The 14,207-nt window shown below is 39.3% G+C and overlaps 2 protein-coding genes across 2 annotated transcripts in view; both read right to left on the minus strand.

Moving 5' to 3' along the window:
* Positions 1 to 211: 211 nt before the first annotated feature.
* The window catches only part of LOC119532781 (serine/threonine-protein phosphatase 1 regulatory subunit 10-like), a 49,080-nt gene continuing 35,084 nt past the window's right edge, over positions 212 to 14,207 (minus strand). Inside the window, exons 3-4 of the mRNA XM_037835090.1 lie at positions 6,578 to 6,718; positions 212 to 270 (exon numbers count right to left, since the gene is read on the minus strand). Coding sequence (XP_037691018.1) covers positions 6,666 to 6,718 — 53 coding nt within the window. The 3' untranslated portion in view covers positions 212 to 270; positions 6,578 to 6,665. The remainder of the gene's footprint in view (positions 271 to 6,577; positions 6,719 to 14,207) is intronic.
* On the minus strand, positions 5,173 to 6,290 carry LOC119532780 (60S ribosomal protein L36-like). Its single transcript, XM_037835089.1, has 2 exons — positions 6,215 to 6,290; positions 5,173 to 5,618 (listed from the first exon to the last, which is right to left on the minus strand). The coding sequence occupies exons 1-2, from the start codon at positions 6,288 to 6,290 to the stop codon at positions 5,290 to 5,292; spliced, it is 405 nt and encodes a 134-aa protein (XP_037691017.1). The 3' UTR covers positions 5,173 to 5,289.

A 14,207-nucleotide genomic window follows, 5' to 3' on the forward strand; every position in this document is an offset into this window, starting at 1 on the left:
TAGAAACTAAAAAGAAATATCTGTGTAATGAGTTTGTAGTCATAATCATTTGTTAAATCCTAAATTCTCTGTTACACCTCTTCCCTCTCATTTGACCCTTCTCTCAATCTTCAGGGATATCTGGACAATGATTATTTTAGGTTCTTTGTGCTGGAAAGGGTGTTGACCTTATGGGTAGAGGAATGGAACTGGTTGTTGTTCTTGGAGAGACTGGCACCTCTGGGTTTCAGGGCTTATCTGGCATAGGAACAATCTGGAGGTCTTAAGTTTCTGAAAAAAACAAAACAAACAAACAAACAAAAATAACTTACTAAGTAAAACTTTTATAGAATCTTTATAGAATCTTAGGATATTCTTTAGGGTTTTCAAGAATACTGTTGCTTGGGGCTTGGCACATGGTGGCAATTTGCGATATCTGGCTGAAGCTTGCATAAGTGTAACCTCCAGAATGACCTCTCGACTCTATTTGAAATTTCTTAGCCACTGAAACTTTGTTTCATTTCTTTTCCCCCTTTTGGTCAAGAAGGCATTTTCAATCCTATGATGCCAAGGCCAGGCTCATCCCTGGGAGTCATGCCTCACATTGCCAGGAAGACTTACATCTCTGGGAGTCACGTCCAACATAAAGGGAAGAGTTGTGAGTTTATTTGCAGAGTTTGTTGCCATGTTTTATAGTGTAGAACCCTAGAACATTAGTTACCCATTTTTCTGTAATTTAGAGGGGACACAAATTACTTATTGAGTATAGTTTCATCCTTGCTTTTAGCACTTTATTTCTTTGGTGCAACTCCAAATACCAGGTGGAGTGACTTTCTATCTAGGCAGCTTTTTGTATGTTTTAATATTCATCAGATAATGTCAATGCTATCCCTAACTTTGCTGATTATTAAAACATAAGCTCTGTACTTTATCAGTGACAATGAATAGCTGCATTCTAGGTTAATCTGAAAGTCAGAGCTGTTCATTAACTAACTTTGTTTAAAAGTTTCATTGAAAGATACACTAAAGAAGTTGGCCTAAATTAGGATTTGCAATTCATCCATTCCTCTGGTACACTGAAATCTACCCCTGGAATAAGGCAATACCCATATGGAATCTTGCTTATGATGACCCATTGGAGAAACTGTGTTCTGGTTTTAATATTAAGCATAGTGTCATTTTCTCAAGAAAGTGTTTTCTTTTTGCTTTACGGAAAATATGAAACTTTTCTAACCTTACTTTCTTTTTACCTCATTTTCTTATTGTTAATTTATCTGATTTTGCCTTATTATTTGTATCTTCATATTTTTTTTTCAGCAAAGCAGTGTATAACTGCTTTCTGAAACACTGTTACTTTTGTGAACTCTCTGCCATTTATGTTTTATTATGATGCATAACTGTGACTATATATATCATAAAATATATTGGCTTAAACATTATAATTTGATGATTAAATGCTGTTAATAATACTCATTTAATGTATTTTTGTAATATAATGCAAAGTCCCATCTGTTGATCACTTACAAATATTATCAGTTATAAAAATTAGAAAAATATATCTGCCTATTTATGACCCAGTATCCTACTACTGTTTCAGGACTTAAAGTTAGTCCAGGAGTAAGGACATGTTCATAAGTTTAAATTCTGTTTTTTTGACAAGGTCACTTTGATATAGTTGTTACAGACTCATGAAATGACCTGGTCATGGCAAAATATAAACTTGTTCCTTATACTCACTTCATATCTGAGCCCCATCACATTCCTTATCTTCACCCTAAATGAGGGAGTCAGAAATTGAGTGATGCTCAGGAATGGGTTAAGAATGATTATTTTGCACATTTTGTCAAAATAAGGGGAAAAATATATGAGTTTCTATTTTAATCTGTACCAAAATGCCCCCTAGTCAAAATGATTACATCAAATTTTTCAATAATCTGGAAACTATTAATAATAATAAATGTCAAATTCTTTCAGCAAACTTTCATTAAACTTTCAACAAGCTTTCATACCTATGCACTAGGTATTTGGCACATGGGAATGACAGTGAGATACTGCCAAATAAGCCTACATATGAAAACAAGGAAATCAGTTTAATATTTGAAAGTGAAACTACTAGAATCTATACATAATGGTAGTAACAACTACCTATGGAAGTAGCAGAAGAGATTGTGCGTAAATCAGTAGCTAAGAAGTTTGGAAAGAAAATTGAAATGACCTTTATTGAATATATTTATTATGAGTTGGGTCTGTGTTTTTACCTCATCAGGGAGCACCTAAAACTCCAGACAAGGTAAAACAAGTGTAGTGTTTGGAAAGGTTGGCTGTATTACCATGCTGTAATGCAATTCAGCTTAATTAATCAGTTTTACTCTATTTTGACTGAAGAAGGTATCTTAATAAAGAAAGGTTAAGTTCTGTAAGTCTTCTATAGTGGTGCAAGAGATAAAGAAAAAAAGGAGTTTTTTCGAAGGCTTGCCACTCATTCATTCATTTGTTATTACTTCAACAAACATTCATTGAGGCTTGGTATAGGTTCTGTGGTAAGCATTGAAAATATTAAACACTGATAAGACACAGTCTCCACCCTCAACAAGCTTAGTTGAGAGCAGTAAACAAGTAAACCAATAATTACAATTTAGGCTGATTATTACTACAATATTAGGTACATAGAGAATTAATCAGCTGTAGGTACAATACTGTGTTAAGAATGCAGTGACTTAAAATACCAATCTGTATTCTGTTGCTTATGGGTCTGTGGGCTGGTTAGGTAAGACTCCAAGCCCTAGGTTCAGGGCTCTAGGATGTAGGTTGAGTTCAGGTCTTTTTCATGTGTCCTCATCCTTGAGTCATTGTCTTCCTGGGGTATGTGGTCTGTTCCATGTATCTTACTTTGGAGTCCAGGCTGAATAATCAAATCAGCAGCAACTTGGGACCTGTTCTTCTCATTACTGGAGCACAAGAGGGCAACTTCAAGCACACAAACATATTTCAAGCCTCTACTTGAATTACAAATGCTGACACTTCATAGGCCAAAGCAAATTGTATGGCCAAGCCCAATGTCAACAGAACAGGAAAGTATATTTGGATTATATAGGAGTAAATATTTGCTGAACAATAATCCTAACTCACACTCATAGAGTGATATGGGAGAGAGAAGGGACAGCATTATATAAGTCAAATTTCTTGGTTGTAAGTAATAGACTCTGTTCAAGCTGAAAAGGAGCTTATTAACGAGCTATTGGTGACTACGTAAAGTCTTCTGGAAGGCTTAAAAACCTGGCTTAGACCCTATACAGCCAGGAACAATTTCCAAATCACCCTTAAGTAGACTGGAAAAGGCACCATTTTTACTGCCGGAAGCACAGACACTCCAGCTTGAACTACCCACACCACTGATACAACAGTGTTGCTAGAACCACTGTCACAAATACCTCCAGAAATTGGTTTTAGGTGTCTTCTTCTCTGCTGCCACCTATTGTCAGAATTCTGCATAAACTCTGATTTTTCACACAATTAGCTTCTAATTAAAAATCCAGGGTTAGTGTGTCTGATTAGCAGAACCTAGGTCATGTGTACATGCCCTAACTAAAGGGAGATAGGAAAGTAAGTAGCTGACATTTTCAGTTTTTATAGCAGTGGAAGCTTTCGTGTCATGAGTGGTGAATATCCCAAACATAGGCAGTGGACTCAGATGTTAAGTGTCCAAAAAAAGAAGAGAGAAATTTCCATTACAAGCCCGCTGATGGGAACAGAGGTATCAGGAAAGATGTTTCCAGAGCACAAAATGTTCAACTGAATTTTAAAGAATAAGTAGGGGTTAGAAAGTTGAAAAGGGTGAAAGTGGCCTTTCAAGCCATGAATAAATGGGAGGTAAAGAGGGAGCCATGAAAAAAGAAAGAAAGAAAAAAAAAACCAAAAAAAAACAAAAAACATGGTATATTTGAGGATCTGCATATATGGGTACGATGTGTATGGAGTGTTTCTGGGAAGGAGCACTATGGCTGGTGAGTAAAATAGGGGCTAGCTCATGAATGGACTTGTATGTCATGCTAATTGGTTGGGGTGTAGTAAAGGAAGTAGAAACTACTTTCAGTATATCAAGTAGAGAGGTATTTAATACAGGGAAATACAACGTTGGTGGAAAGATGGAGGAACACAAGTCAAGGGACTGCTGAGATCCTGAGTTCAGGAAGCTGTTACTGCTTTTGCCATTGAGGGTGCCTCAGTTCCCCCTCACATCCTTGGTGACAGTGAATAGATATTAGGACTCTAAGTTCAGCTACTGAAATCACCTCTTAACACTCACATCTGCATAAATTTGCTTGCTAACAGCAATAGCAACAATAATAGATGGTGCCTTCACCTCATTTTCATCTTCCAAATCTGGTGCAAGTGTATCAAATTTGCAGAACCTCCTGCATCTAGAACTCCAGTGGAAAGGCTATTTGGGGATGTAATTTTAAGTTTTCTGTCATCTCCAACTAGATACATTGTGAAATGGAGATTGAGGTAGCCAATCCATAGTATCTACCATAACTTGCGAAGGGATATGGGTTTTATCTCAAGAGCTATGCATTTTTAAATTATCATCTTTATTGAGATATAATTCACATTACATAAAATTCACCTTTTTCCCCCCAAACACACATTTATCCCCTGATAATCTCTAATCTCCTTTCTGACTCTATGAATTTGCTATTTCTAGTCAACTCTTATGAATGATATCATACATTTGCCCTTATGTGCCTTGCAAATTTATTCCACTGAGCATAATATTTTCAAAGTTCTTCCATGTTGTGACATGACTCATAACCTCATTCCTCCTTATGGCAGAATAATATTCCATTGTGTGTAAGTACCACATTTTGTTTCTCCGTTCATTTGTTGATGGATATTTGTGTTGTTTCCACCTCTTGGCTATTGTGAATAATACTGCTATAGCAATGGTGAACAAGTATCTGTTTGAGATCCTGTTTTCACTTTCTTTGCCTATGTACCTAGAAGTGGAATTGCTAGGTTATATGGTAATTGTATAGTTAACTTTTTGAGGAACCTCCATATTGCTTTCCACAGAGGTGGCACCATTTTACATTCTCACCAACATGTACTAGCTTTCCAACACCTGTTAGTTTTAGAATAGACTTAAAAAAAAAAAAAAAATAGCACTCCTTGTTGGTGTGATGTCATATCTCATAGTTTTAATTTGCATTTCCCTAATGACTCAACTGATGTGTTTTAATCATGGATGTTACAGAGACTTCTTTTTTTTCCAGTTTCTGTAAAGGTTTTATTATGCACAGGGTTGGGGGCTCAGTCTTTCTTGGCAGCCACTTTCTTCATGGTGACCAGGACATTGCTCAACTCCTCTCTCTTTCTTTTGGCACAGATGTATGTCTCCACACTTTTCTTGATGGCCTTGAGGACCCACTTGTCCGTGGAGACCCAGAGTAATTCCATGATGTACCGCTCATATGAGGTGAAGCTGCACACTTCTCGGATCATGTCCTGCATGAAATTGGTGTGCTTGGTGAGGTGCTCATGGCGGTGACTGTGTCTTGGCTTGTCCACATTCTTGATCGCCTTATGGCCCTTATTGAAGCTCAGGGCCGCGGGATAGTGCAGAGCCTCCGCTGCTGCTCCTCAATGGGTGCTGCAGAGGAAAGGCCTGAATTTGATTTTCAAAAGCTGTCTCTGTGACAATGGAGGGAATTAATTGCAGGAGTATAAAATAGAAAGTTTTTGTAGCAATTCAAGTGAGAAAGAGTAGAGGAACAGGAAGTTGAAAGTAGGGGAAAGGTTGGGAAGATACAAAGAAGGTAGCATCTTCAGAATTTGGGAGATGGCTGAATATTGTGGGCAAAAGAGTCAGAGAAGCTGAGGGTAATTCTTAGGTTTCAGGGTTGGACAATAGGAGGGATTGTGATACGGTTCAACAAAAAGGAATAGAGAAGGAAAAAGAGAAGAGAGTATAATGGGCTCAGTTTTAGAAATATTGACTTTCTTAGATCCTGTGGACATCCAGATGGGATTGTCTAGTATGAAATAAGATAGATGGCTGTGATGCTTTGGAGAGGGATGTGCCTTGGAAATATGAATTTAGAAATAATAAATATAGAGATAAAATTCAATTTCATAGAAAAATCCAGTAACAATGTATTTGGTTAAGTAACACTAGATACTAAAACAAATAACCCCACAATCTCAGTGACTTAATACATTAAGGCTTATTTCTCACTCATCTCATAGTCCGTTGCAGATCTATGTGTTTGGTGCGGGTGGGCGGGTGGGGGTGGTTCTGCTTCATCAATCATTCAGGAATCCAAGCTACTTCTATCTAGTAGATCCACTGTCTTTTAGGGCTTCAAATGCTATCTTTTGCATTAGGCCAACCAAAGAACAAAAAGATGTCTTAGGAGATTGTTCAAGAGGTTTAGGGGCCAGGCTGAAGTATAGTAGAACACAGTTTCTCAAACTATCTAGAGCAAAAGGCCACTAAAAAAAACTTTCCAATCTGTTACAGACTATTACTTTTGTAAAAGTCAATGAAAATGTCAAATTGTGATTAAAGTTTCTAAACATTCTCTTTTTCTACACTTACCTTGTTGTAGACTGGAAACAAACAATTCATGGAACAACATTGAACTCTGAACCACGCATTCAGCAGCACCAGTGTAGATCACTTCTGTTTATATTCCATTGGCCACAATTAGTCTCATGCTGCCACCTAAATGTAAGAGGGCTGGGAAATGTTCCAAAAAGGAAATTAAATTATTTGGTGAACACACATTGTCTCTGCCTTAATCTACCCTTGTGGTCCCATGTATCCATTTCACTTTCTCCCTCCACACTAACTCATCTCAAAGGGATATAACCCAGAGTCCCATCTAGTCACTGCATCTAGCTTAAAATCCTAGGTGGTACACAAACCCCTCCATTAGGTCTAGATGTAACTTTTCTTGTTCTGGCAATTATGAACTAAAAAGACAGGCAATTTATTCCTTCCCACCACACTCACACCCAAGATACAGTGGTAGAAGTGGAAGATGATAATTGCAAAAACCCCTTCTATTAGGAAAGGAAAAGAATGGGAGACACAACAGTAACTGATCCACAGCAATTCTGAAATCCTGTTTACAAGACATTTTGAAAGTACCCTATGCTGGGGTGGAGAAATTTCCTTGATTAGGTGATTAGGCCCTATTTCTTCTTTTTGGGAGATTCTGTCCCAATATCTATTTCTCTCTCTCCCTTCTCCTTCTTCTCCTTCGCCTTCTCCTCCTTCTCCATGTCCTCATCCTTCTCTATGTACTCAGTCTCTGCCTTCACAGAGGTTTTCCTTGTCCATAATCTTCCTTGGTCATATCTGAATGGGAGTTTGCTTTTCTTGGAGGCTGCACAGCTTTCACACTCGAAGAGGCTTTGGGAACATATGAAAGATGGTTTTACACTCTGAACAATTTGAAAATGATTTAGACTGGGTGCATGGTTTCTTGGCAATACAATTCCATCAAAAATGTAGTATGTTTCTGATCCATTTATTTATACTCACTTAAATATGTCATTAACAACACCCAAAATTCCTAGTAGAATGGGTTCCCCAGAAGGGGATCTTGAGAAGAGGATTTGTGATCAAGTAATTCATTAAGAAATTTATTAAGAACCTGGTCTGTTAGTGGGAGAAGCAGGAAGAGGAAGGGGAAGAAACCAAGTGTTTCACAGCCAGGAAACAGAAACCACATCAGTTATTTTAACAGGGAGAATTTAATGTCAAGAATTGTTAAAGGCAAAAAGAGAACACTAAATGTTATAGAGGTTGAACTACAGGAAGCAGTTGCCAACTCTGGGGCTGGGAGAATAAAGGGAAGAGGTTTGAATCACTAACATTTAGAAGTTTGTTAGAGTAGTTCCACAGAGTTGAAACTTAGACCTCTGAGGAGGGGGCACTGCTCAGCTGGTGTTGGGATCTGTGGCCTTCAAAGAGAGGTCCCACAGAACTGGTGCCCAGACTTCTGAGGAAGGTGTCAGTGGCTGGTGCTGATGTCTCTTTGGAGGGGAGAAGTGGAATGACAATTGTTCTGCAAGGGTTAGAAAAACTGAAAACAGGATTTAGCTGCTGCTCCAGGAAGGAAATGTCACTGTTAGAGTGATGAAAAGTTGCTGATTTGCAAGGATAGTGTAATTGGCACCGTGCTGGCAGAACCCTTTTCCAGGTTTGGGACTCTTGCTGTAGAAAGAATTCAGAGACAAGAGGGGCCAGTAGAAATAAGTAGTAAAGTTAATTAAAGAAAAAGAGAAAGATGACATGCTAAAGAGATAACGTGGGCATGTTCCAGGGAGAAGCGTGAGCTAAGTGGGAGTGGTTTGGCTTGTTACACTGGAATTTTTTTTTAAATTAAGTTCAGTTTTATTGAAATATATTCACATCCATACAATCATCCATGGTGTACAGTCAGCTGTTCACAGTACCATTATATAGGTATGCATTCATCACCCCAATCTATTTTTGAACATTTTCCTGACACCAGAAAGAATCAGAATAAGAATAAAAAATAAAAGTAAAAAAGATCACCCAAATTATCCCCTCCATCCCACCCTATTTTTCATTTAATTTTTGTCCCCATTATTCTACTCATCCATCCATACACTAGATAAAGGGAATGTGATCCACAGAGTTTTCACATCACACTGTCACCGCTTGTAATCTACATTGTTGTACAATCATCTTCAGGAGTCCAGACTACTGGGTTAGAGTTTGGTAGTTTCAGGTATTTGTTTCTAGCTATTCCAATACGTTAAAACCTGAGAGGTGTTATCTATATAGTGCATAAGAATGTCCACCAGAGTGACCTCTCGACTCCATTTGAAATCTCTCAGCCACTGAAACTTTATTTCATTTCATTTTGCATCCTCCTTTTGGTCAAGAAGATATTCTCAATCCCAGGATGCTGGGTCCAGATTCATCCCTGGGAGTCATATCCTGCGTTGCCAGGGGGATTTACACCCATGGGAGTTGGGTCCCAGGTAGGGGGGAGGGCAGTGAGTTCACCTGCTGAGGTGGCTTAGCTAGAGAGAGAGGGCCACATCTGAGCAACAAAGAAGTACTAAGGGGGAGACTCTTAGGCACAATTATATGCAAGTTTAGCCTCTCCTTTGCATATACTGGAAAATTTTACAGAGGTTTTCTTATCTCAACTTTTGAACACCAGGTGTCTTCTTTGTTCTAGGGGGAGATAGTTATCACAGTGATCAGAACTTGTGACCTCCCTCGCATATCTAAAATTTGTCTTTGGGCAGATGTTTAACAACCTTTATGACTCCATGCTTTTTGTCATTAACTGAGAATTTGTTTTGGGCCCATGATTTTACAAGTTTTTATGGTTTGGAGAGGCTTCAGAGCTTTAGGGGAAATTTTGGATCCATGAAGTCTGCAGTTGAAATTTTGCAGGTTTGTGTTAACTCTTTTGAAGCTGACTAGAAGACCAGGGATCACAGCCTTGATGCCCTATTCTATACTGCCTCAATAGGAATATAAAGCAAGTAGAAGCAAACAGCAAGGAGCAAGACCCTTCTTCGGCCCCATCCTTGCAGTCTCTCTCTAGTATCCTGTATTGGCAGACCTAACAAGTCCCAGCATCACAAGACAGAATAAAGAAAGGTTGATTTGGAGCTGAGGTTATAGCTTAACTCGCACACAAGCAAAGGTAAAAATTTAGGCAAAACTCTATAGAAGGTAGTTTCAGTCTGATACTGCAAAGGATTTTGGAATGTAAATTATGCCCCAAGGTTGTTTCCACTCAAGACAGGGGAGCTAGGGGTTTCATACTCTTGCATTTATCAGCCATTGGTTAAAAGCTGCCCTTGAGGGCTATAAATTCCCAGGTACTTCAATAGCCGAAGGGTAGTCCTCTGAAAAAGAGCTGCAAATGCTGGGTGTTGGAAGTGGAAGCACACTGAAACTTAGGGCAGTGGGAGCACCCAAAAAAAGGTGAATGGACACCTGAGGGTATATGGTAGAATACCAACAATATTCCCTCTGGAGACAGAGTTCTAAAAGCTGCCTTATTTCTCTGAATTGTCAGACCAGATATCTCTTTCTCTTAACTTAATGGCTGGTTCTTAGAGGCTATCTGAAACAATAGGTGGGGAAGCCTCATGAGCAATCTGATCTTTTCCAAAGGGCTGAGTCACTTCATTCAAGTCTTACTGGAGCTTCTTAGCTTTTAAAATCATATCACATCCCCTTCTGTTTGAACTCTAGAAATAGCAGTGTTTTCTAACCCTTTGAGGACCCCAAATGCTGGACTCTATCTGTTCCCTTCTATTTCTGGTTGCAAACAGAAATCACCAACATCCATTGTTAACATTGCTTTCTGAACTTTTCCTTTAGAGCTATAAGTTATGCAGCTTCTGATCTGCCTTCTGAGACACTGCATGAAACCAAGTGTTTTGCCATTGCCTAATATGAATCTTCAGTTGTCCAGTCTGCTGTATTTTTTCCTCAATTCCCACCTGACTACTATGCTATGCTAATGCCACATAGTTTAGGGGTTTTGTCATGGTAGGCTGTAGAAGGGACACTTCCCAAATCTGGGTTCGTCGCTCGGTGCAGCCAATAAAAGTCATACCGAACCAGGCTGAAGAGGAAAAAGGGTTTATTTACGTTGGCAGCAAGACAGGGGAAGATTTCCCAAATCAGCCTCTCTGAAGTGACTTTTCAATTGTCTTTTATGCAGGTCAGAGACAAGATAATATTTTAGTTAACAGGTAACAGAGGTCTGGAAAACCTCAGTAATTTAGTTATTTCCCATTTCCTTCAGGAGTTAGGTGACACCTGGGAAATGTGCCTCAGGGAGTCTAGGGAGATAGATGAAAAAGCTTTTCTCATATCTGGAAGGTCTGGGGACCATAGATAAAAGCTTATTCAAATCTGAGTGCAGACTTTATATTTACATATTGCTACAGACTTTACATTTACATTTTGCTCTTTGGTGAGACCAAGAGTTCTCACCCACTGCCTATTTCCTGTTTTAAAGTTACATTTAAAAGCTGTTTTAAAGGTTACATTTTAAGGCTACTTTACAATTTCCTGCTTGCTTAGAGTTGCAAGACTATATTTTAAAAGTTACTGTTACAAGGCCACCACATTATCAATCACATTTAGTGGTTACAACTACTATAACAAACAACCCACAAATCTCAGTGTTGTAACTCTATAAAGGTTTGTCTTTTGCTCTAATTAGTCCAAAGAAGATCAGCGTGGTCTATGTGCCCCATGCAATCATTCAGAGACCCAGGGAACTCCCCTAGGTCCTCAGTGTTCTCTCTACCTGGCTGGCTGAGTGAAAACCAAAAAGGAACTACAAATCACTGGAGCTTTTAAAGGTCAGGCTTAGAGTGGGAGATTACTGCTTCTGTCTGCATTCCCCTGGCCGGAAACAGTCACATGGCCTGATCTGCAGGTAAGGGAGCTAGGAAATGTGGGTTTCCTGGGTGTTCAAGAGGAGAATAAAAGGTTTACTATGGATCATAATTTCTGCTACAGTTAGGATGCTTTCAGTTGCATATAACAGAAAACCCAAGTCAAATTGACTTAAAAACCAAAGGGAATTTATTTGGCTCATATAACAGGAAGTCTAGAGTTAGCATGGGGTTCCAGATGGGTTTGAAGGTTTATGATGGTTCAGGGATTGGCTTCCTTTCCCTAGAATTCTTTCAGCCCAGCCCTTTTCCTTGTCTTAGCTTTCTTCTCAGTTGTCTCCCCTTAGTAAAAAAAAAAAAAGACAGGTGTGTGGGGGGGGAGCGGGGAAGGTTAGAGCTCTTCCAATTACTCACATTCTAATGCCACACCATCCAGAGAAAGAATTTCTCTTTTCCCAACAATCACACAAAAACCTTGGACTTTTTACTTTGACCCCTAAAACAAAGACTGGGTCAAGCAGAGGATAAGGTAATCCTGAGGGTTTTAGGCCAACTGGACCATTCTTGGAGCTGGAGGAGGAGGGGATTAATTCAATCCAGAATATATGGATGGAACACAATGCAGTTGTGGAATGCAAACTGGAAAATTATCCATATTCATTACAATCAGTCAGGGAAGAGTGTGGAAAATGATCTCACTTAAGGAAAGTGAGTATTGAGCTTACAGCATGTAAAAGATGAATCTATAACATGCCAGAGTGAAAGAGCCGTACAACCAGGTCTCCCAGTTCCCAGCTTTGATGATAGGAACACTGTGTTAATCTTCATAAACGCCCCTTTTAAGTTCGTTCCCTGGTCCCCGGTGGAGGTAATAACACTATACTTTTATCTTTAACCTCTCCCAGCTATGCAGACCTTTTCTGGCAAAGAAGGATCAGTCAACTTGAACAGTAAACAGACTTCCAGGTATTGATCAAGGGTTCCCTGGCCCAGTGTTTACCCCTATGCCTCTTAGCTACATTTTGGCAGACCCAAATAGGAAACTAGTTTGCACCCCTTAATTTTTAATTGCATTCCCTAACTTTTCTCATTTCCTGAAGAATCCATAAATGTCATCTCCCTGATTTTCCTTTGTTCCTCCCCAATTTTCTTTGATGCAAATAATGCATATAAGCCTGGTTCTTGTAGTTCTTTGGGGAGGTAGATCTTAGACTGTGAGGTCCCTGCCTCAGCCAGCTATTAAATCACTTTCCTTTGCGACCAAATCAGAGTAACGTATCAATTTCGCTTTGCCAGGCAAGGACCCCAAAGACCTGTAGGTCCCCTTCAATTTGGCAATTCTGGTAGGACCTGCGGCTTTAGTATGAGACACTGCCTGGTGGACTCATGGGCCCTCGAGGAAGGACATTTCTAATTTTCAGCTCCGCAGTTGCTGGAGCCTTTTCATTCCGAGAGCTGGTTTTCGGTTTCTCCGCTTTGAGTGTGTAGCCCAGAGAAGTGGTTGCAAAACTGGACCCGTTCCTTCTGCAGCCTTGGTAAGTGCAATTGTAATTCTGATTTGGGTTTGGAGGTGAGGGTTTAAATCTCCTGCTCAAGCTGTAAGTGGCAGATAGTCCACTCTTGGTTTTGGCTTTGGTCTTTTGTTTGAAGGGAACAGCCCTGGTAAAGGAGACCCCACTGTTCAGCACCTGGGCTAAATTTTACTTTTGAGATTGGTTGCCTAAGAAAATCATTATGGGAAACAAACAGAGCTCCAAAATGAAAGAAAAAATGCTACTCTCTTGATTGTATTCTTAAATATTGGGAACAATTTGGTTATGAGCCTATAACTAAGGAAAGAATGGTATTTTTAGGTAAGAATGTGTGGCCACAGTATAATTTAGAGAATGGTTAGAAATGTCCAGAGAAAGGGTCCTTGGAATAGAATACTATTTTACAATTAGATTTGTTTTGTAAATGAATGGGTAAATGGGATGAAAAACCATGTGCTCCATGTTTTATGGCATTGGCCCAAAATGCTAAACTATAGAATCAATGCTTTGGACATGGTATAATGTTGGCTAGTCAAGGACTGGCCCCAGTAACATCCAGAAAGGAAGAAGAAAGCATCACCCTAATTTTAGCCTAACTGATGAAGTTTTAGATCCACTCCTTTGCCCTACTGCTCCTCTTTGACCTTATCCGGGGGAGCAGCAGGTGGAGAAATTCACCCAGAACTTCCCGTAAACCACCTGGAATGGCCTCCCCTCCACACACCAGAAATCATGCTAAATTTGGATTGCATGAGCTGCCTCAGGAGCGCAAGAATCAAAATCAACACCCGAAAAAGAACAGGGACAATTTTCCTTACAACAACTGCCAGCAGGTATGGATGAACAAGGGCAACCTAGGGGATTATGTGAATGTGCACACCCCTTTTCCCCCTCAGATCTATATAATTTGAAAGATTGAGTTCCGAGTTATTGAAAGGATCCCTGAAAAATAGAAAACTTGTTTGACTCTGTTTTTGCAACTCATAATCCTAACTGGGCTGATATATAATCTTTAAATTAAATGTGCTATTAACCTCAGGAGAAAGGAGAATTGTAAATGAAAAAGCTCATAATCATGCTGACTCTTTAAGCAGTAATAATCCAGGAAACCCAGTACATGTCCCTGGAAATCTAGCCATTCCAGAAGTAGACCTCCATTGGAACCCAAATGAACAAGCCAACATGACAAAATTGGATCACTATAAAGCCTGCATTATAAGAGGCCTCTGTAATGTAGTGCCCCAAAAAAAGTAATGAGTAAAATACAAGGCATTGTTC

The sequence above is a fragment of the Choloepus didactylus genome, chromosome 4 (assembly GCF_015220235.1).
Source record: "Choloepus didactylus isolate mChoDid1 chromosome 4, mChoDid1.pri, whole genome shotgun sequence".
NCBI classification, from domain to species: Eukaryota; Metazoa; Chordata; class Mammalia; order Pilosa; family Megalonychidae; genus Choloepus; species Choloepus didactylus.